Genomic DNA, 22,909 nt, shown 5'->3' on the forward strand with positions numbered 1-22,909 from the left:
CCTCCCTCCCCCCCCCCCACCCAGGTATTTGTGCCAGTGTTGATGAGCCCTGACAGTGCGGGAGACCCTGAGATGACTGGATGGGCACATTAGTCAGGACTCTTGTTTGCTGATGACAGAAACTCAGCTCAAACTAGATTAAAGAGAAAAAGCAAACGTGTGGCCTTTCATAATTAAAAACTCTAGAAGTGGTCGGTTCCGATGCAGACGGATCCAGTGGCTTCACTGATATCAGAACCAGGGCTTCCTGGTTTCCTCATTTTCTCTTAGCTCTGCTTTGATCTGTGTTAGACCCGTAGTTAGGTGGGTTTCCTCCCCGTGGTGGCCCTCAGAATCTCTAAGCTTGTACCCTCCTGGCTTAAGATCACAGGAAAGAGAAACTTTCTAATAATTCAAACCAAACTCCTATGAGTGGGTTTCATTGAGTCACATCAGACCACATGCGTTCCCAGAACCAATTACTGTGGCTAGGTGATTAGAGTAAATGGATCGTTAAGCCTGTCATATGTTCATCTTTGGAACTAGGAAGTTGTTCAGCCTCACTTAAGCGGTAGGACTGAGGGGAGGGAGCAGGTTCCCAGAGAAACAGTGCAGGGGCTGTTACCAATACCAGGGGACATAGCTCATGGCCAAGCAAAAGCAGTGATCACCCCTATCCCTGCCACTGCCACTGTGTACAAGGGGATAAGCCCCACAAATGGGATGTGTCTAATCCAGGGTCATGCAGTGGCAAAGCTAGTACTTTGGTTAGAAGTACGTTGAGTTACATGTAGCAGAAAATGCAAAATAACAGTGGGACACACAAGAGGGAGATTTATTTCTTTCCCATATAAAAGAATTCTGAAGGCAGGTAGTTCATACTGACCCTGAACTGCCCACCACGGCAACTTACTGGTCATCTGTCTTTCTGCTCCAGCTCTTAGTAACTGTCATCATGAAGGCTGTCCACGGTCCAAGACGGATGCTGGGGTGGGCTCCAGCTTGGATCAGCCACCATGTCTGCGTTTCAGACAGCAGGCAGGAGAAAAGAAAGAGGGCAACGGGGTCCCTCCCAGCTGCGTGAATTATACCTCAGCACCCTCCCCCAAACTGCCACATCTGGTGACATCTGATTGGCCTGTGCTTAATCTTAGTCACTGTAGCTGTAAGAGAGATCAGGAACCATAGCCCTTTAGTTTGGTGAATTGCTGTACTGAATAAAACTGAGTCTCTGTTCTTAAGAATAAGGGGAGAATGAAAACTGGAATCTACCAGGATGTTCTTTTTCTTCACTAAATTCTAAGATGAAGCAGAGGTTATTTTCAGAAGAATTGGGCATTTGTTTACCAACCACAGCCTCTCTTTTCTGTTATTTATTCATTCACAGGGAGACTAAAAAGTCCTGGTTCCAAACCAGGGTGTATGAGTGGGACCCCTGCTTTCAGTTCCCAAGCAGAATGATTGGAACCACTGTGTTGGCTTTCATATGCCTGTACCTTGTAAGTAGATCCAAGCAAACCCTTTCCTATTTTATAAGTGGGATGGGGTTAGGGCAGGGCTTATTCTTTAAAAGCTGGGTCAAAATTGAGTCTGTAAATAAAAGAAGTACATTTTTTTGACCACCATTTTTACTCCAAGGACACTTTTACCCACATGGTGAATGACTAATAAATATAATTGAATTATTTATGGAGACTTCTGGTTGTCAGTTCCGTGTAAAGAGCTTGCAAGATGCCAGTCCATCCTAACAAGTAAAAATCTGAACAAACTGAAACTCAACAGTTCTTAGATCCATAAGAGAAGTCATGGCACAAACCATTGTCCCTGAAATTGGAGACAGGTGGGTCTAAAGAATTACAATGGAATGGAGCAAATCAAATCCAGCAATGTATAAAAAGAATTATACACCACAACTGAGTTGGATTTATCTCAGGTATGCAAACCTGGTACAATATTAAAAAAGCAATTAACGTAATCAGTCACATCAACAGCCGAAAGAAGAAAAATCCCATGATCGTATCAAGAGATGCAGGAAAAACATTCAACAAAATTCAACACCAGTTCATGATAATTTTTTTCAATAACCTAGGCATACAGGGGAACTTTCTCAATCTGATAAAAAATATGAACAAAAAAATCTACAGCTAGCATCATACTTTATGGTGAGAAATTAGAAACTTTCCTACTAAACTCAGGAAAAAGGCAAGACTGTTTCCCCTCATCACTCAGCATTTACTTAGGAAATCCTAGCTAGGTAATAAGACAAGAAAAGCAAATAAAAGGTATACTGATAGGGAAAGAAGAAGTAAAAATGTCTTTGTTCACAGATGACATGATTGCGTATGTAGAAAATCCAAAAGAATCAGCAGAAAACTCCTGAAGGGGCGTCTGGCTGGTTCAGTTGATAGCGTGTGTGACTCTTAATCTCAAAGTTTTAAGTTCGAGCCCCATGTTGGGTGCAGAGATTACTTAAAAATAAAATCTTGAAAATAACCCAACTCCTGGAACTAATAAGCAGTTATAGCAAGGTTGCAAGGTACAAGGTTAACCTACAAAAGTCAATTGCTTTTCTATGTATCAGCATTGAACAAGAGGAATTTGAAATTAAAGAAACTATCATTTACAATAGCAACCCCCCAAAAGGAATACTTAAATGTAAATCTAATAAAATATGCACAAAGATCTATATGAGGAAAACTACAAACCTGTGTTAAAAGAAATCAAAGAAGAACTAAATACATGGAGAGATATTCCATATGTGTGGATGGAAAGATTCAGTATTGTCAAGATATCAGTACTTCCCAACTTGATCTACATATATTGGGATTGATCTATATTGGAATTCAGTGCATCTCAATCAAAACTAGGGGGTTATTTTGTGGATACTGACAAACTGGTTCTAGAGTTTATAGGGAGAGCAAAAGACTCATAATAGCCAACAATATATTAAATGAAAAGAAGAAGAATGTTGGAGGACTGACACTACTCGATTTCAACTTACTACAAAGCTACCCTAATCATGATGGTGTGATGTTGCCAATATAGACAAGTGAATCAATGGACGGGATAGAGAGCTAAGAAATAGACCAACATAAATAGAGTCAGCTTATCTTTGACAGAGGGGCAAAGGCAATACAATGGAGCAAATATTTTCTTTTTAACAAATGGTGCTGGAACAACTGGACATCCACATGCAAAAAAAAAATGAGTCTAGACACAGACCTTCCTAAATATTAACTTAAAATGAATCACAGACCTAAATGTCAAATGCAAAACTATGAAATTCTAGAAGGTGAAATCAGAGAAAATTTAGATGAACTTGGGTTTGGTGATGACTTTTTATTTTTTTAATTAAATTAGTTATTGTTATTATTTGGCATTACCAATTATTTGAGACTGGTAGCGAATTTATGCATGAATGTATGTTTGTATGTAGGTATGTATATATATTTATTTTAATTTCAGTGTGGGCAACATAGTGTTATATTATTTCAAGTATACAGTATAGTGATTGAACAATTCTATACATTACTCAGTGCTCATCATGAAAAGTGTACTCTTAATCTCCTTCATCTGTTTCACCCATCCCCCTACCCACTTCCCCTCTGATAACCACTAGTTGGTTTTCTATAGTTAAGTGGTGAAAATTTTTTTAGATATGATACCAAAGACACAAACCATGAAGGAAAGATTGATAAGCTGGACTTCATTAAAATTAAAACGTTTTAATCTGCAAAAGACTCTGTCAAGAGAGTGAAAAGACAAGCCACACACTAGGAGAAAATATTTGCAAAAGACACATCTGAAACAGACTGTTACTCAAAGTATACAAAGAACTCTTAAAATTCAACAATGAGAAAACAAATAATCCGATTTAAAAGTGAACCGAAGACCTTAATAGGCATCTCACAGAGAAGATATACAAATGGCAAATAAGCAAATGAAAACATGCTCTATAGTATATGTCATCAGGAAAATGCACATTAAAACAACGATCAAAACAACTACTGTACGTTAAAATATTAGAATGGCCAAAATTCAGAATGCTGACAATACCAAATGCTGACAAGGGTGTGAACTGGCAGGAACTCTCATTCACTGCTGGTGGGAATACAAATGATACTCTTACCATATGATCCAGCAGTCACCCTGCTTGGTATTTACCCACATGCACTGAAAACTTATGTGCACACAAAAACGTGCACATGGATGTTTATAGCAGCTTTACACATAATTGTCAAAATATAGAAGTGACCAAGAGCCCTTCAGTAGGTGAATGGATAAATAATCTTCAGTACATCCAGACAATGGGCTACAATTCAGCACTAAAATGAAATGAACTACCAAGCCATGAAAAGACCTGGAAGAAACTTAGATATATATTCATAAGTGAAAGAATCCTATTTGAAAAGATCACATGTTATATGATTCCAACTGTGTGACATTTTGAAAGGCAAAATTATGTAGACAATAAAAGATCAGTGGTTGCCAAGGATTGGGGAGAGGGAGGGATGAATAGGCAGAATACAGAGGATTTCAGAACAGTGAAAAGACTTTGTATGATACTATATGGTAGATACATGTCATTAGACATTTGTCCAAACCCACAGAATGTGCAACACCAAGAGCGAACCCTAACGTAAACTACGGACTTTGGGTGATCATCATGTTTTTTGGTATAGGTGCGTTATTTAAGTTTGCTTTCTCAACAAAGAAATTTTTAATGTTGCCATAATTCTGACTTTCATATTTTATTAAGCACAGAGGCAAACATTTCACGTGGTCAAAGTTATCTGAGGTAAAACGTCTGAGTCAAAAGGAGAGTCAAAATGGAGAGATAGAAGTGGAAGACCATATTGTCTTCTGGATGATACCTATATAAATTAATCCTGTGATTAAGTTAAAAAAAGTTTTTAATGTTTGTTTATTTTTGAGAGAGAGAGAGAGACAGAGCATGAACAGGGGAGGGGCAGAGAGAGAAGGAGACACAGAATCCGAAGCAGGCTCCAGGTTCTGAGCTGTCAGCACAGGGCCTGATGTGGAGCTTGAACCCACAAACCTTAAGATCATGACCTGAGCCGAAGTCAGACACTTAACTGACTGAGCCACCCAGGCGCCCCTCCTGTGATTAAGTTTTAAATGAATGTATGAGTTAGGTAATGCTGGAGTACGACATAAACCCCTAAATTTTAGTAACTTAACACTATAAATACGTTTGCCTATGTAACAATGTTGAGTAGGTGTTCAGGTTTGGGGGGCAACAGTCCTCCATGTGTTACTCTGTAACTGAGATTCTTCCATCATGTGCTTCATTATCCTGAGAACCTTCACCCTCTGCATCCAGTCAGCAGAAGGGGAAGGTGCATGGAGAAATGCAAGTGGGAGGTTTTCAAAGTGCCCTTGTAGAATAGCACACATTCCTTCCACTCATCTTCCATGGGCAAGAACCTCGTCACATGGCCACATCCCTCAAGGGAGGCTGGGAAATGTAGTCCAGTTTTGTGCCCAAAGAAGGGGAGAATGGATTTTAACTGACAAGTGGAGTTCTCTGCAACGTGAGTAATTGACTTGGAATCATTGTGTTCCTTTAGTCTTTAGTGGTTATCTACTGTATGCCAAGCACCATGCTAAGACCTGGAAGAGAGAAGAGAGCTGATTCAGCAGAGTCTTGGCCTGGGAGAGACCCATGGTCTAAGAGAAGGGGATATGACGTGGCATGAAGTATGTGCCATGTAAAGAGAGACAAAGATGAGGTGAAAGTGCTCTGAAAGTTTAGGGCATTATTCGAGATTGAGAAGCTGCCTGAAGATGGTGGCATTTGAGCTGCACAAAGACAAACAAAATTTGGTTGATGAAGTAAAATGGCAGTAGGAACTGTAGAAGCTTTGGCATGGTGGTAGATGGTATAAAGGCATGATGACAGGATTATGGGAGAGAGAAAGTGTGGCGTGTATACAGCAAACAGTACTTTCTCCAACGTGGTTACCGCCAAGATGCAAGTAGAAGAGTGGGGAGAGATATGGCTGGAATTGTCCCCAAGGTCACTTCTTATTCAAAGTTAGACATTCATTTCACTTTGAGGTAATTAATGTTTGAGGACTGACTTGAGCCATTGTAGGACTTAGTCTTATATGCTATGGGGTGCAGAAAAGAGTTTGGGGTGGCTCCAAAGATGTCTTCAGAGAAGTCACAATCCCACTCATCTTGGTATAGCCAGTGGTCAGAATCTATTTCATATGCGTTTTGAACTTCAAAGAGTTTGACCTCAAAACCAAAGAGAGGTCCATATGTTATTTACATAGTAGGCTGGACTCAGGTGAGACTTTGAAATGTTTGCTCTTTGCACCAGTTCATTGTCATTGAGTTCTGCATGTTCATGTATGTGAGAGACGAGCTGGATGTGTTTGAAGGGGAGCTGGAGAACTACATCGCCTCCATGAACCAGACGGGGACCCTGACCCCTGTCATCCTGCAGGTGAAAGAGCTGATGAACGTCAGCAAAGGTAAAACCATCCCGCTCCCTTTGTTGGGAAAGTGTGGGAAACAGAGAAAAAGACTTACAACCGGCGGCGGGTGCACACCTGGAATAATGATCGCTGTAGTATCGCTACTACCTGCATGAGGTGACTGGTTTGGGAGGAAAAGTGGGTTACAACGGATCTATGCCTCCTTGGATGACTAGAAGGCCAGTGGGGTCAGGACCCAGGCCACTTTGTGAAAAACTCTTTGGGGCTGAGTTGAACATCCCTGAGAATGTTCTCATTTTAAATAGCCTATTTTGTTCTGGTGCCAGTGGGAACAACTAAAATCATCATGTATTTTTCACCTTGGAAAAAAGAAAACAGCAAGCCTTGGCTTTTCTTTAGGATTACATGAAAAACGTATTTATGTTGTTCAGCTTTAATTTCTGCTTAGTTCAGGCTGCTATACCAAATTACTGTAGACTGGGTAGCAGAGACAACACACACTTGTTCCCCCGTTCGGGGGTCCAGGAAGGTCAAGGTGCCAGAAGATCTGGTGTCTCATGAAGCCTTGCTTCCTGATTTCCAGATGGCCGTCTCTTTGCATCCTCAGATGCTGGGGACCAGGGAGAGGAAGCAGGCCCTCTCCTGTCTCTTATAAGGGCACTAATCCCTAAAGCCACATCTCTAAACACCATCATACTGAGGGTTAGGGCTTCAACATGTGAATCTGCCCATAGCAGCCACTTTACCTTAAAAAAGCAGCTTTCTTTGAAAACAGTCTAATTCTGAGCCCATTGCCCGCGGAGGGAGGAGAGTTCTTCCCTCTTGCCTGCCGAGAAAGGCCCTGGATAAGATGTCAGGTAAACTCTGTGTCATCAGACAAGTTGGGTCCTCTCTCTTGCACCTTGGTTTCCTCATTTTTAAAATGGGGCTTGGAGGGGCGCCTGGGTGGCTCAGTTGGTTGAGCGTCCAACTTCGGCTCAGGTCATGATCTCACAGTCTGTGAGTTCGAGCCCTGTGTCGGGCCCTGTGCTGACAGCTCGGATCCTGGAGCCTGCTTCAGATTCTGTGTCTCCCACTCTCTCTGCCCCTCCCCCACTTATGCTCTGCCTCTCTCACTTTCAAAAAAAAATGAATAAATGTTAAAAAAAAATTTTAATGGGGCTTGGGTAGGGGTGCTAAGGTTTCCAGAAGCCTTTGTGGCACTGACTTTTAGTGGCCATAAAATACAAAGTGCTCCTTAAGCCATGAAATAGGTGTTGCCAATGATATGTTTACTTACGACTCGTAAACTAGTAGAAATAGATCTAGTGTGGATTATTTGAAGAAAATTCTCTTTCATACATGTGACATGGGAAGTTACCTTTTTTTTTTAATTCAAGTTGGTTAACATACAGTCTAGTCTTGGCTGCAGGAGTAGAACCCGGTGATTCATCTCTTACATATGACACTCAGTGCTCCTCCCAAAAAGTACCCTTCTTAATGCCCATTACCTATTTAATCCATCCGCCCACCTACCAACCCTCCAGCAACCCTCAGTTTGTTCTATTTAAAAGTCTCTTATGGTTTGCCTTCCTCTCTGTTTTTATCTTATTTTTCCTTCCCTTCCCCTGTGTTCATCTGTTGTGTTTCTTAAATACCACATATGAGTGAAATCATATCTGTTTTTCTCTGACTTATTTCGCTTAGCATAATACCCTTTAGTTCCATGCACATTGTTGCAAATGGCAAGATTTCATTCTTTTTTATTGCTGAGTTGTATTCCATTGTATGTATATGTGTATGTGTGTGTGTGTATATATATGTGTATATATATGTGTGTGTGTGTGTATATACACACACATATACACACACACACACACACACATATATACACACACCACATCTTCTTAATCCATTCATCAGTCTATGGACACTTGGGCTCTTTCCATAATTTGGCTATTATTGGCAGTACCACTATAAACATTGGGGTGCATATGCCCCTTCAAATCTGCATTTTTGTATCCTTTGGATATATACCGAGTAGTGTAATTGCTGTGTCATAGGGTAGTTGGAAAGTTACCTTTTATGTGAACACTGGGGCAGATACTGCTTCTTCCCTATCACCACATTTTATTGTTGCCCTTAAACATCTGTATTCACCTTTAATGTTGATTTATGCTCCACCTTATGAGTCCCTGAGTACAGCACTCAGCAAACATACTCTAATCTTTAAATTCAGCAATACTAATTTTAAGTCATACTTTTTTAAGTTTACATTTCCACCCCTCTTCTGGGCAAGTTTTTTTTTTTTTTTTTAAAGATTTTATTTTTAAGTCATCTCTATACCCAGTGTGAAGCTTGAACTCACGACCCCGAGATGAGGAGTCTCACGCTCTGCTGACTGAGCCATCCAGGCACCCCTGAGCAAGTTTCTAATGCCAACTTCAGTTACTTGCTCTGGGTGAACTGTAGTAACGGTATCATCTCATTCATTCATGGTTTACCTGCTCTTTCATGGATTTGCTCACATGTTTAGACACTTTGAGAATCAAAATATAAAAATCACTCTGTCTTGATTTTTTCCAGCTTTAAAACAGCTGCCCTCTGGCCAGGAGAGACTTCAAGCTGAACATGCTTCATCTTTGGGAAGATAAAGGCATTAAATTAAAGGTGTGCAGTCATGTTCTTGCTGCTGGCTGGAGGGAGTCTGCACTCACTCTGCTTGTGGCCAGACTCCTCTAATCCTTTCCTTCAAGGATCTCTGCACCCCCCAGGGGTGACACTTGGTGGTTTACCAGCTTCCTTTGTATTGATTGAGGTTTGGGATATAGCTGTTACCTAATTCTAGTGATTTCTGGGATGGAGACATATTTGAAACTTGAAAGGAATGAAAATCAGTTTCTTTTCCTTCTTTTTAAGAGAACTTTTTGAAGATTCAGTTAACACACCATACAATTCATCCATTTAAAATACAATTCAGGGAAATATAGGTGACTCAGTCGGTTAAGTGTCCAACGTCAGCTCAGGTCATGGTCTCACAGTTCTCGAGTTCGAGCACTGTGTCAGGCTCTGTGCTGACAGCTCAGAACCTGGAGCCTGCTTCAGATTCTGTGTCTTCCTCTCTCTCTGCCCCTCCCCTGCTCATGCTCTGTCTGTCTGTCTCTCTCTCTCTCTCAAAAACAAAATAAACATTAAAAAAACAAAAAGAAAAGAAAGTACAATTCAGTGGGTTTAGTATATTCTCAGCCATCACCATTGCACAACCATCACCACATCAAATTTAGAATATTTCCATCACCTTAAAAAGAAATCATGACCATTTGTAATCACTCCCCATTTCCCTTTAACTCTCCCAGCCCTAGATTACCACTGTTTTCTGGCTCTGTGGATTTGGCTGTTCTGGACTTCTTATATAAATGGAATCATATAATATGTGGTCTTTCACATTGATTTCTCTCACATAGCCAATGTTTATAAAATTTATCTATGTCATAGCATGTGTCCCAATTTCATTATTCTTTATTGCTGGACTTTAAAAATAATATTTAAGTTTATTTATTTATTTTGAGAAAGAGAGAGAGAGAGAGAGAGGGAAAGAGAATCCTAAGCAGGCTCTGTGCTGTCAGCCCAGAGCCTGATGTAGGGCTCTAACTCACGAATGGCAAGATCATAACCTGAGCCAAAATCAAGAGTCAGATGCTCAGCTGACTGAGCCACCTAGGTGCCCCTGTTCCTTATTGCTGAATTTTATTCTGTTGTATGAATATACCACATTGTACTTATTCATTCATTAGTTGATGGAAATTTGGGTTGTTTCAACTTTCTGGTTATCATGAGTAATATTGCTATGAACATTCATCTCCAAGTTTTTCATATATTTTCATATATCTTGGGTGTGTACCTAAGAGTGGAATTCTGGGTTATATGGTAACTGTGTTTAACCTATCAAGGAATTGCCAGACTGTTTTCAAAAGCAGCTGCATCACTGTGTATTCCCACCACCATCAGGGGTCCAATTCCCTCCATATCTTCACCAACGCTTGTTGGTATGTGTCTTTCTTTTTAAGTTTTTATTTATTTTGAGAGAGAGAGAGAGAGAGCACAAGCAGGGGCGGGGCAGAGAGCAAGAGAGAGAGAGAGAGAGAGAGAATTCCAAGCAGGCTCCTCACTGTCAGCACAGAGTCCTTGCAGGACTCAATCTCACAAACAGTGAAATCATGACCTGAGCCAAAATCAAGAGTTGGGTGCTTAACCGATTGAGCCATCCAGGCGCTAAGCTTTATGTCTTTTTTATTACAGCCATCTAATAAGTCTGAAATGGCATCTTTTTGTGGTTTGGGTTTTCATTTCCCTGATAGCTAATGATATTGAGAATCCTCTCATGTATTTATTGGCCATTTGTACATCTTCTGTGAGTAATGTCCATGGAGATTTGTTGCCTACTTTTAATTTTTTTAATGTTTATTTATTTTTGAGAGAGACAGAAACAGAGAAAGACAGAGACAGATAAAGGATGAGCATGGGAAGGGCAGAGAGAGAGAAGGCACAGAATTGGAAGTAGGATGCAGGCTCTGAGCTGTCAGCACAGAACCTGACGTGGGGCTCGAACTTGCAAACCATGAGATCTTGGCCTGAGCCGAAGTTGAACACTCAATCAACTGAGCCACCCAGACACCCCCATTGCCTACTTTTAAATTGAATTATTTAGGGGCGCCTGGGTGGCGCAGTCGGTTAAGCGTCCGACTTCAGCCAGGTCACGATCTCGCGGCCCGTGGGTTCGAGCCCCGCATCGGGCTCTGGGCTGATGGCTCAGAGCCTGGAGCCTGTTTCCGATTCTGTGTCTCCCTCTCTCTCTGCCCCTCCCCCGTTCATGCTCTGTCTCTCTCTGTCCCAAAAATAAATAAACGTTGAAAAAAAAATAAATTGAATTATTTATTTATTATTGATCTGTAAGGGTCCTTTATATTATACATAAATCCCATAAGAGAGATACAATTTGAAAATATTTTTTTCCCATTCTGCGAGTTGCTTTTTCACCTTCTTGATGGTGTCTTTTGAAACACAAATGTTTTTAACTTTGATGGAGTCCAACATATTCATTTTTCTTTTATCACTTGTATGTATCTAAGACAACATTACCTAACTTGAAGTCTACAAAGATTTATTCTCATATTTTCTTCTGAGACTTGTATAATTTTAGCTTTTACGTTTAAGCCTGTGATCTATTTTGAGTTAATTTTTGTCTATGCTGTGAGGTAAGGTTCTAGCTTCATTGTTTTGCATGTGAATATCAGTTTCCCCTGTGCCATTTGTTGAAAAGCATATTCTTTTCCCCCACTGAATTGCCTCTTCATCCTTCTTGAAAATGCATTGACAATGAAGGTTTACTTCTGGATTATCAGTTTATTACACTGATCTGTTTGTCTATCTGTATGGCAATACCACACTTCATTACTGTAGCTTTGTAGTGAGTTTGAAATCAAGAAGTGTGAGTCTCAAAATTTCCTTCTTCTTTTTCAAGATGGTATAGCCTATTCTGGGTCCCTTCATTTTTATACGAATTATAGGATTAGCTTATCAATTTTTGCAGAAATTTCATTGGAATTTTAACGGGTTGGGTTGAATCTTCAGATCAATTTAGGGAGCAGTGCCATGTTACCAAAGAAGATCCAATACATGAAAGTGGTGTGTCTTTCCATTAATCTAAGTCTTCTTTAATTTCTTTCAACAGTCTTTTGTAGTTTTCAGTGTATGAGTTCATACTTCTGCTAAACTTATTCTTAAGTATTTTATCCTCTGATACTAGTGCAAATGCAATTGTTTTCTTCATTTTCACATTGTGCATTGTTAGGGTACAGAAATACAATTGATTTTTATATATTTGTCTTGCGTCCTGAAGCCTTACTGAACTCATTTATTAATGGGTTTGAATATTTTTGGTTGTTTGTTTACTGCTTAGGATTCTTAAATATAAGAAAAAGTCACCGGTGAATAGAGATAGTTTTATTTCTTCCTTTGCAGTCTGGCTGCATTTTCTTGCCTAATTGCCTCAGCTAGACCCTCCAGTATAATGTAGATAGAATTGGCAAAAGTGGATGTTGGTTTTCTTATTCCTGAACTTAGGGGGAAAGCAGTCAGTCTTTCGCTGTTAAGTATGCTGTTCGCTGTGGGTTTTTTTGCAGATGCTTTTTATCAGGTTAAGGATAAAAGGGGTGTTGGATTTTTTAAAATGCTTTGATTGGACTGACTAAGAAACAGCTTGTCCAGAAGCTTTTATACCTTCAAATCATCTCTCTTTCCTGTTTCTCCATCCCTTTCTCATAAGCACACAGGATCACAATGAAAGCACATTAGATACAACCTATTAAAAACTGTGAGTAATGTCCGTGGAGATTCTCCACAGGATGCATGGGATGAAAGAACATTCAAGACCTCTTGATTCCAGTTATCCTTGTACATGGTTGCTCTTTACTAGAGGTGGCCAATCGAAATCAACTATCAATGGTTCTACAAGAATGGAAGGGAACTACGATGTGTATACTCCCTAATTTTCTCTTCCCCGTACTCACTGTAGATGGAAAATATTAATACCCAAGGAGAGGCTTGTGCGGGAAGTAAAGGATATCAAGGGTGTGTGTGTCTGAAATGAACCAGAAATATAAACAAACTTTATTTACACAACCCTTTCTGTGTGAGCTTCCGCATTTTGAAAATACTGTTTCTGGTTCATCTTCTCAGGCCTCTCTTGTCTCTTTTTCTACCTCAGGAGTCTGGCTGGTGACCATCTTGCCCGCCTCCCTCACGTGTGTGAGCTATCTGTTCCACATACTGGCCTGTTACAGGTAAGAGGGCTCTGGGAGTCATTTGTGTGTCTTCAGCCAGTACTTTTCTAAAAATTCCGGAGCAGTGACAGCAGTACCCAAATTGGAACCAGGAAGGTGTACATGGTCCAGGAACAGCCTCATTGATCGGTAATAAAACAAAACCCAAAACGAAAACACTATTGATTTGAGCTTCTGCCATAAGCTTGGTATTGTGCTTAGAATCTTTTGATTTTCACTACAACCGTGAGAGGTAGTTTCAGCTCTGTTTTTACAGCTGAGAAGGCTGAGACTCAACAAAATAACTCCCCCAAGCCGTTAGCAGCTGGCCATGTCCTGAGAGGTCTTGTCACTTCTGCTACACTCAGCATCCCTATTGGGTGTCAGGCCTGCCCGCTCTCCAGGACTAAACACACTGGGTTCCCAGCAGGTGCATCTGGCTCAAGGATACATCAAAGGAGATCGGGTCAAGGGCACCAGGTGCATCAGTCTCTAGAAGAGCAGAGCAGGAGGAGGGGATGGCCTTCAGTATGTAGTGAGCAGCACTCCACTGCAGACAGCAGTATCTGCCATCCCTCCTCTCTGTCTCTCAGTTCCTTCTTCCCTCCACCTCAGGCTGTAACTCATATGCAGTCACAGGAGGCCCAGGGCCAACTCCTACCCCTCCAAAGCATCCTGCCTTTACATCCTCCCCATCTGGCTGCACCAAGGGTGGGTCTCTGGCAGATCGCATCCTGGCACAAAGAGGCCCCAGCTCTCCATCACAGCCCTAGCTTGCTCCCTCTCTCTGCTTTCTTCTCCCCAGACCCCATGGGTGGGCTGGACACTGCTGCTCTCCCCTTCCCTGCCTGATGCAAGGATACGTCTGCCCCTCCCCTCATTGACCTGCAAGTGCCTAGGAGATGATTAGTGAGACATTGGACCACAGCCAGTCACAGACACCTTTTAGAGCTGGCTGCACTGACATGGTAGAGGGCCCAGGGAAGAGATGGCTTCTGTGGTGGGGAGGCTTCTCTTGTGTCCAGGCTGGCCCCTTCTTCCCACACCTGTCACAGAGGAATGATGATCCCTGCCCTGTCTGCTTTACAGGACCATGGGGCAAAGGAGATAGTGGATAAGAAAGTCCTTCAAGTGGACGGCACTAGCACTGTACCAGTATTTGTATTTTTCTTAGAATTATTACAACCTATATACAGCCTCTTTTAAAAAATGTTATAAAAAATATTTAGTGCAAAGTCTGAAGTCATTCAGACTCAAGTTTGTTGCCCCAGAGCTAAACGTTATTCATTTTCTGTATCCCCCCAGGAATTTCCTATGCACCATGCAAATATATCTGTGTGTTTGTACTCCTGATGGCATACTCTACTCCAGTGTTGCCGAGCCGAAACATAATAAAAACCACAGATGCAATTTTGAATTTTCTAATAGACATGAGTAAAAAGTAAAAAAAAGAGGTGAAAATAATTTAATAACATATTTTATTTAACCCAGCATAACCCCCAACCATCATTTCATTGTGTAATAAATATACAAACTATTAATAAGATATTTACATTCTTTATTTCATACTAAGTCTTGCCAATTTAGTGATTACAATGTTGCAAAACCTCCTGGAAAACGCTGGATATAGAATGTTAGAGGAAAAGTGGGACACAGATGTAAATGGGGGTTGTGAACATAACCACTGCCAACCTAATCTTCGTGCCGAGGACCAGGCCGAGACCAGCACGTGGGGAAAGCATGCAGAGGTTTGCTGGGGGGCTGGGCTTCTCCGTGTCCTTGATGTTGCTATAAGGTGGGTCTATCATTAAAAACAGTTTTCCATTTTTACCTATTTTGAAATATTATTACATGAGTAATACATACACGTCACAGAAAAAGTAATAGAGCAAATTGAAGAAAATAAAAGCCACACAGAGACTCAACTATCACATTCAGTCACCATTGAGATCTGGGAACTATATAATATTAAGATTTTTAAATCGTCAGGGAAATCATGTCAAGACCATGGTGAGGTATCACTTCACACCTGTTGGAATGGATAGTACCTAAAAGACAAGAAATAACAAGTGTTGGCGAGGATGTGGAAAAAAAGGAACTCTCATGCACTATTGGTAGGAATGGAAGTTGGTGCAGCCACTGTGGAGAACAGTATGAAGTTCTTCAAAAAAGTAAAAATAGAACTACATATGATCTAGCAACTCCATTTCTGGGTATTTATCTGAAGAAAACAAAAACAGTATTTAGAAAAGATATTTGCACCCACGTTTATTGCAACATTATTTTCAATATTCAAGATATAGAAACAACCTAAGTGTCCTTTGATGGATGAATGGACAAAGAAGACGTATCTCACACACACACACACACACACACACACACACACACACACACACACTGGCATACTATTCAGCCAGAAAAATGAGTGCAATCTTGCCATTTGCAGTAACATGGTTGGAACTTGAAGGCATTATGCTTAGTGAAGTCAGAGAAAGACAAATGCTGTATGATCTCACTTATATGTGGAATCTGAAACAAAACAAAACAAAAACCCAAGCTATAGATACAAAGAACAGATCTGAGGTTTTCAGAGGTAGGGGATAGGGGGTGGGTGTGGGTGAAGGGAATCAAAAGGTACAAGCTTCCGGTTATAAAATAAATGTCACGGGGAGGTACTCTACAGCATGATGACTGTAGTTAACAGCACCATATTGTATATTTGATAGTCGCTAAGAGTAGATCTTAAAAGTTCTAATCACAAGAAAAAAACTTGTAACTATGTGAGGTGATGGATGTTAACTAGACTCCTGTGGTGACCATTTTTCAATGTGCACACATATGGGATCATTATGTTGTACACCTGAAACTAATGGAGTGTTATATGTCAATTATATCTCAGTTTAAAATGTATTTTATTTTATTTTATTTTTGTATACTTTTAAGAGAGAAAGCGCACACACGCACACAAACTGGGGAGGAGCAGAGGGAGGGAAAGAATCTTGAACAGGCTCCACGTTCAGTGCAGAGCCTGACATAGGGCTCGATCCCAGAACCGTGGGATCATGACCTGAGCCAAACTCAAGAGTCGGACTCTCAACCAACTGAGCCACCCAGGTGCCCAAACGTATTTTAAAAATATTTTTAAGGCTAGTGAGAACTGTCCCACGAGCTGCGGTCAATACAAGGAAGCTGAGCTGGCTTCTATCTCCCTCTGCAGGCTTTTCTGTTGGCATCTGTTGAGCTCTAAGTACATAAGGAGCTGTGGTTATGAGCATCACTGATTCCCCACTTTTTCTCTAGAAAGCACATGAAGAGGCTGTGGGCAGGAAATAAACACTTTCTCCCTTTGAAGTTCCATCATCCTTCCTCGTCGAAGAGTGTGGTAAGTCTATGGAGGCCTGTCTCTGCTCTGAGACTAAGTGGCCAAGTCCTGCTCTCCTGTCTCTTAGGCAGGGGCAGCGTCTGGGGGGAGGGACAGCCCTGCACTGGGCATCCAGAGTCCTCAATTCTAGTATACTCTGCTGCTGGGTGACCCAGGATAGTCACTATCCCCATCTGGCCCTTGGTTTCTTCATCTGTAAAACAATGACAGTCATGGCATCTGCCCTGGTATGTTGGTGGGTGAACCTCAAATGAGGCAGAGATTCTGGACCCGTATATTGGAGGTAATCAGTGTTTTCACCCCTATGAGACCCCTTTTCCTTTTTAAATCTCAGGTGGCCATTGCAAGGTACTCTGGCTGGCAAATAGCCTATATTCTGTGGGGTAAGTGTCATCATGTGACCCATTCCCTGGGCACCTATGGGGTCCTGGCTGTGGGGAGAGAGAAGAGAGGTGAGGAAGAAGGAGGTGGGGGTAGGTATGGGTAAAGGGAATCACCCACCTTCCTTCAGGAAGGAGGGAGAATCCCACACTCACAAAGCTATCATTACTACCTGCCCAAAGCCCATGGGGCAGAAATGATAAAGGTGGTGGTGACTTAGAGGAGCAAGTGACTCTCCCAGGCAGGACACAAATGCTTTCTAGTGGAGTTGACATTTGAACTGCAGGGTGAGCCGCAGGTGAGCGGGAGGAAAAGGGAGGTCGTGCCAGGCAGAAGAAGCTGCATAAACAAAAATGCCAGGACCTTTGGTGGGAGGAAGATAGAGGGGCTCTGCAGGAAGTCATGACTGGGTTGCGAAGGGCCTTGAGTGACCGTGGGTTCCCTTGGTCCACAGGCTACCTCATCATCCACGTGGTACAGAGCCTGTGTGGCCTGATGGTCATGTACAGCCTGGTGTTGCCTGTCGTCCACAACCAGGGCCTGGAGATGCTCCAAGGACTGGGCATCGGGACGTAAGTGCAGGTTGGGCTCTCTGTCATTGCCCAGGGTCTAGGCACTGGTGTAGCCTCGAAGCTGCTGTTGGGCTCTCACCCATTCCTGGACCGACACTCTCAGCTCAGACCCAAGGATGGGCCAAAATAGCAACTCATCACAATGGGAGCCTTACAGTTCATAAGACATTTCCATTCTCACTATTCAGTGGGGTGCTCACAGTTGTGTCTGGGGGGGGGCACACACATATCCATTGTATAGCTGGGAAGGTTAAAGTTCAGGGAGGTGACAAGGGAGTTCGGACATTATAGAAGGAATCTGAGTTCAGGTTTTAGATCAGCTGTGTGACCTTGGGTAAATTACTTCTCTGAGCCTCAGTTTATCCCATATGGAAGATAAGAGTGAAGGCTGACGTAACTGATAATTCACTGTGCATCTTTTCTCTTAAGAACCCTTTAAAGGCTGGGCCTCATATTAACACCCATTTGTCAGACAAGGAAACAGAGGCACAGAAGGCTAAGTGATTTGTCCAAGGAGGGGAAGAGGCAGGGTTGGGAGCTAGCGATCTGAAGCCGAGGCCCCATTTAACTGCCACCCACACTGCTGCTCAGGCGATGCAAACACACGATGTGGCACTCTCCGGGGACCTCCCCGCTCTGAACTCCTTGGTTCCACACTCCCCCAAAGCTATGTGGGAGGCTGGGCAGAGCCTGCCCGTCCACTTTCAGGACCTTCATGAGCGCTTTAAAAACTTCATGCTTTTCTTTGATTCCCATGCTGTTAAACACACATCCCAGCTGCCACTCGTGGACAAAGGGATATAATTAAATCCTGGAGTTCTAGTATGGAGCCAAACGACCTGACTATGTGACTTTGAGAAAGTCACCTCCCCTTTGTGAGCCTCCGTTTTCTCAACGGACAACGGGTGTGCATCAAGCACAGAGCAGGTGCCGCAACAGTCTCGCCCTGTGTTTCAGCCTCACCATATCCATCGTCCTGGGTCTCATGATCCTGCAGGTATGGATCGCCACCAGCTTCTTCCTGCAGCCAAAGATGAGCACGGCTGACAAGCAGAAGCCCTTGGCTCTCAACAACAGGTGAGGGCAAAGAAGGAAATGGGGCTTGGGGGCCTTGGCTTCAGCAGTCTCTCCTTCCTTCCTCTTCACCCATGGCAGGTTCCTGGGGGGACAGTGCCCTCTCTGAGAGGGTGAGGGGCCGTGGCTCAGGAGTGGGCTCTGGAACCAAACCGCCTGGGTCCAAATCCTGGCTCCACCCCTTATGAACCGTGTGACCTTATGTGACCTTACTGAACACCTACGAACCTCAGTTTCGTCATTTTACAAATAATTGCACACTCCTCACAGAGGTATTCCGAGAATGAGATGTGTTAAAATATGAACTTAGAACAACAGTACCTGGCCCATGGTGATCCTTTGGAACTCATTCATTTGAAGCCATTCACTCGGGGAGGAAACAACAGGGGCACTGGAGATTAAAGAGATATTCCTACGTGACCTGCCTGCAGAAGCTCACGGTCCACAGGAGCCAGCAGACACAGTCATGTGGCCCCAGTACACTCCAGACGGTGTGAAAGGCTCAAAAGAGCAGCACAGGGAATGGAGAAAGAGAGACGGGGTGGTTCATTCAGCTGCAGGTGGGGAGTTTGAGCTGAGGTCGTAGGGTGGTGGGATTCCTATAGGTGGGAGAGCTGAGGAGAGGGCATGGCCAGCAGCCCTCACTTCACGGATGAAGGTAGGAAGCCATAAAAGGGCAAGATGTGTTGAGAGAACCGTGAGAATCCAATATGGTGACCATGCAGTGGTCACCATAGGTGCTGAGGGGCAGGGAGGAGGCACAAAGTGATGATCCCGGGAAAGGCCCTTCTCAGAGATGGCCCAGAAATCCAGCATGCAGAGTTTGGGCTTTATCCCATAGGCAACAGGAAACTACATGGTCAAGTGGTCACTTGAAAAGTTTCCCCTGGAGGACTTGGAACAGTTCCAGCTGGGGGCAGGTCACTGTTACAACAGACAGTGGGAAAGCCACAGCCTCTGCTGTAACCACAAAGCCAGCTGTAGCCATATGAGATTCCTTGCCATACAGGAAACCTCAAAACCCAAGGATCCCATGAAACATCACAGTCTCCACTGACATTTGTCCTGCACTGGGCTCAGCGCCTTCTATGTGGTGTCTGAGCCAGTTCCCACAGCAGTGCTGTGTGGTGGGGACAGTCAGCTCCCAGTTACAGCACAAGGTCACAGGGCTGGGAGATGGGAGCAGCAGGATTTGATCACAGGCATGGGGCGCTGAACCAGCCTGCTAGCCACTTCCTCATACTGAAAGGGTGCTGCCCGTCTGCCTGCTTCCGTTTGCAGGAAAGCCTTCCACAACTTCAACTACTTTCTGTTCTTCTACAACGTGCTCCTGGGCCTGGGGGCCTGCCTCTCCAGGCTGCTCATCAGCTGCATCCTGGGCACGTGGCTGATTGCCCGCATCGACAGGACCATCATGCAGAATGGCTATGAGGGTGCAGACATGGGTAAGTGGCCGGTCCCTGAGGCCACGCATTGAGTCAGGTGGAGGGGACTAGTCTTGTACCTTTGTGGTGCCTGCAGGCTGGGTACCAGAGGCCTGGACTTCACACTCTTTGCCTCAGAGCTCAGCTTCTCATGGAGGCTATAAAGCTGAGTAGCAAAAAACATTCAGGGGGCTCCAGGGTGGCTCAGTCAGTTAAGCGTCCAACTCTTGATTTCGGCTCAGGTCATGATCTCATGGTTCATAAGATCGAGCCCTGCATCGCTCCATGCTGACAGTGTGGGGCCTGCTTGGGATTCTCTCTCTACCCCTCTCCCTAGATTGCTCTCTCTCTCTCTCTCTCTCTCTCTCTCTCAAAATAAATAAATAAACTTAAAAAAAAAAAGAAAAAGAAAAACATTCATCCTAATGGTCAGAAGAGAATTCAGGCAAGTAAATTGCTGCATATTTGACAGGCCTTCAAGATATCATGGAGAGCAGTAAGAAGTACTAGAAATTCCATCTGAACAGTCAGAATGTAAATATGAATGCACAGCTCTGAAAATTTTGAGAAAGAACACCTCTCAGAATGACTGGTGTGTCATTAGTTGGAAACCAAACTTAGTTAAGAAAATGGCCTGTTCAGTTGAAATAGTCTAAAATCAAGCCATTTCTGTAGAGCGAAAGTAGCTTTTGTCTTATTTCTGACCTGTGTCCAGCACTCGTCCATTCATTGTAGGACTGACAGCCTCTCTGTATCAGCCACAGCTCTCCTTCTGCTTTGAGCTTCACATTTTCCATAACATGGTTGGATTAGAATGCTATCTTAAGAACCCTTCCTGCTCTTCCGACCTAGTTTTCTAGGTTCTCAGTGAGAACATGGGCACCATATAGGAACAAAGTGGCATTGCAGCCACATCATCAAGAGCACAAGCTCAGGCATCCTGGGACACAGGGCATACTGCATGGCCTGACTTGCCTTCTGGGTTTCAGGGTTCAGCGCCTGGATTGGCATGCTCTATGTGGATCATTATCATACCAACCCTGTGCTCGTCAGCTTTTGTAACATCCTGATCACAGGGCACAGGGAGCGGAGGCTGCAGCAGGCCATCAAATACTGGTGCCTAAATCAGTCAGCAGGTAAGGCTCTGTCTGAACCCATGCTGGGGTTGGACAATAGGGAACGAGTACCCTAAGGCTTCTCTGGGATCCCTGAGGTGTTCCAGCTTCCTCTTTCCCTACCCCCCTTCCTCCATACTCCCTGCCCTGGGAGACCTTTGACCTGGGAGAACAGGAGGCTTAGTCTTCAGCCAGCCTGGCCATGGGACCCCTGAGGTCTGGTGTCCTTGTCCTTCTAAGTGGGCTCCTCCCTTGTTCCCAGAAATGAGCTCTAGTTCCACTGTCTGAGTTCACTATTCCATTTGTTTGAGACCCCACCCATATCCCAGGGTTCAGAACAGATGCTCTCCAAGATGGGGCTCAGTTTTGCTTACCACAAGTGCTTCTGGCCCCCAACATCTGCCTCCTCAAGGCTGTATAACCGTCTACTCCACCCCTCCACCCCTACTACTCTGCTCTGCCTTCTGCTGGGAAGCCCACCAATTAGTCATGTTTTGTGGGCACCAGTCTGGATTAAGTTCATCACTGTTCCCAACTATATCCAGCTATATCCAACGGATATCCGGCTCTGGGACAAACTCATGTCCCTTCTGCCACCCTCATGTCCCCAGGGGTCCTGGTCCAGCTGCTTCTCCCACACCTCACACCTACCAGTCAGCTTCTCCAATAGCCTCTGAGAAGGACAGAGACAAGCCCTGTCCTCCAGGTCTGTCTGCTCTAATTCTCTCCCAGGTCCCCGAGTCTCAGCCAGGTCCAGGACGCGGTGGCTTCTGCTGCAGACCCTGGTCAACAATCCCAAACTAGTCATGCTCAGAAAATCAAGACCAGGTCATAGCTCCCGGGAGTTTACCCAGATTCTTTTGATGGGCTCAGAGAGCTGACAGTGACATCCGACCTTGCTATAAGGCCATTCCAAGATGGCTGCTCCAGAGAGGACCCGGGCTACCCAGCTGCTGTCCCCTGCATTGTGACAGGATGCACAGTCACTGTCCACTGCATACAGCACCAGACACTCGTGGATGGCACCTGGGCTGAACCATGAAGTCTCAGCCCCAATAATTCACTCCCCTGGTAAAAAGATCAAGAACTAAATTGGGGCGCCTGGGTGGCGCAGTCGGTTAAGCGTCCGACTTCAGCCAGGTCACGATCTCGCGGTCCATGAGTTCGAGCCCCGCGTCAGGCTCTGGGCTGATGGCTCAGAGCCTGGGGCCTGTTTCTGATTCTGTGTCTCCCTCTCTCTCTGCCCCTCCCCCATTCATGCTCTGTCTCTCTCTGTCCCAAAAATAAATAAACGTTGAAAAAAAAAAAAAAGATCAAGAACTAAAGAGAATTTCTGTTGAACAATCTTTTCTCAATGATTTACACTATCCATGGTTAGGAGGCAGCCTTGGGGAGTTCCATATGGACAAACAGTTTGACCACAGGGCAGAACTTTGTGTCAATGAAGAATGTGGTAAAATGGCTATCTATACCAGGAGAGTTTAACTATTGGACACAGTTGTTCTCTGGGAGACAATATGGCCTTAATCCAATAGGATCCTCATTGCTCCCCCACTTTCCAGGCCTCCTGGTGGTGGGAGAGACCCAAGCCTCTAGTCTGGTAGTGTGAGCAGGCACACATTGGGCTCTTCCTACCATGGCCACTGGGATGAGGAACAGATCAGAACCGACCTGGGTCTTGGGCACAAAGAAGATATGCACATCTGACGAGGAGG

General features: G+C 43.8%; 1 protein-coding gene across 1 annotated transcript in view; it reads left to right on the forward strand.

Moving 5' to 3' along the window:
• Window positions 1-22,273, forward strand: part of LOC121035181 (stimulated by retinoic acid gene 6 protein-like) — a 63,444-nt gene extending 41,171 nt beyond the window's left edge. Inside the window, exons 10-20 of the mRNA XM_040482781.1 lie at window positions 25-55; window positions 1,228-1,478; window positions 6,329-6,482; window positions 13,192-13,267; window positions 16,547-16,628; window positions 16,963-17,011; window positions 17,464-17,581; window positions 18,539-18,658; window positions 19,937-20,100; window positions 21,069-21,215; window positions 21,927-22,273. Coding sequence (XP_040338715.1) covers window positions 25-55; window positions 1,228-1,478; window positions 6,329-6,482; window positions 13,192-13,267; window positions 16,547-16,628; window positions 16,963-17,011; window positions 17,464-17,581; window positions 18,539-18,658; window positions 19,937-20,100; window positions 21,069-21,215; window positions 21,927-22,075 — 1,341 coding nt within the window. The 3' untranslated portion in view covers window positions 22,076-22,273. The remainder of the gene's footprint in view (window positions 1-24; window positions 56-1,227; window positions 1,479-6,328; window positions 6,483-13,191; window positions 13,268-16,546; window positions 16,629-16,962; window positions 17,012-17,463; window positions 17,582-18,538; window positions 18,659-19,936; window positions 20,101-21,068; window positions 21,216-21,926) is intronic.
• Window positions 22,274-22,909: the final 636 nt, after the last annotated feature.

The sequence above is a fragment of the Herpailurus yagouaroundi genome, unplaced genomic scaffold, assembly GCF_014898765.1.
Source record: "Herpailurus yagouaroundi ecotype Mexico unplaced genomic scaffold, PumYag 160, whole genome shotgun sequence".
Classification (NCBI taxonomy): Eukaryota; Metazoa; Chordata; class Mammalia; order Carnivora; family Felidae; genus Herpailurus; species Herpailurus yagouaroundi.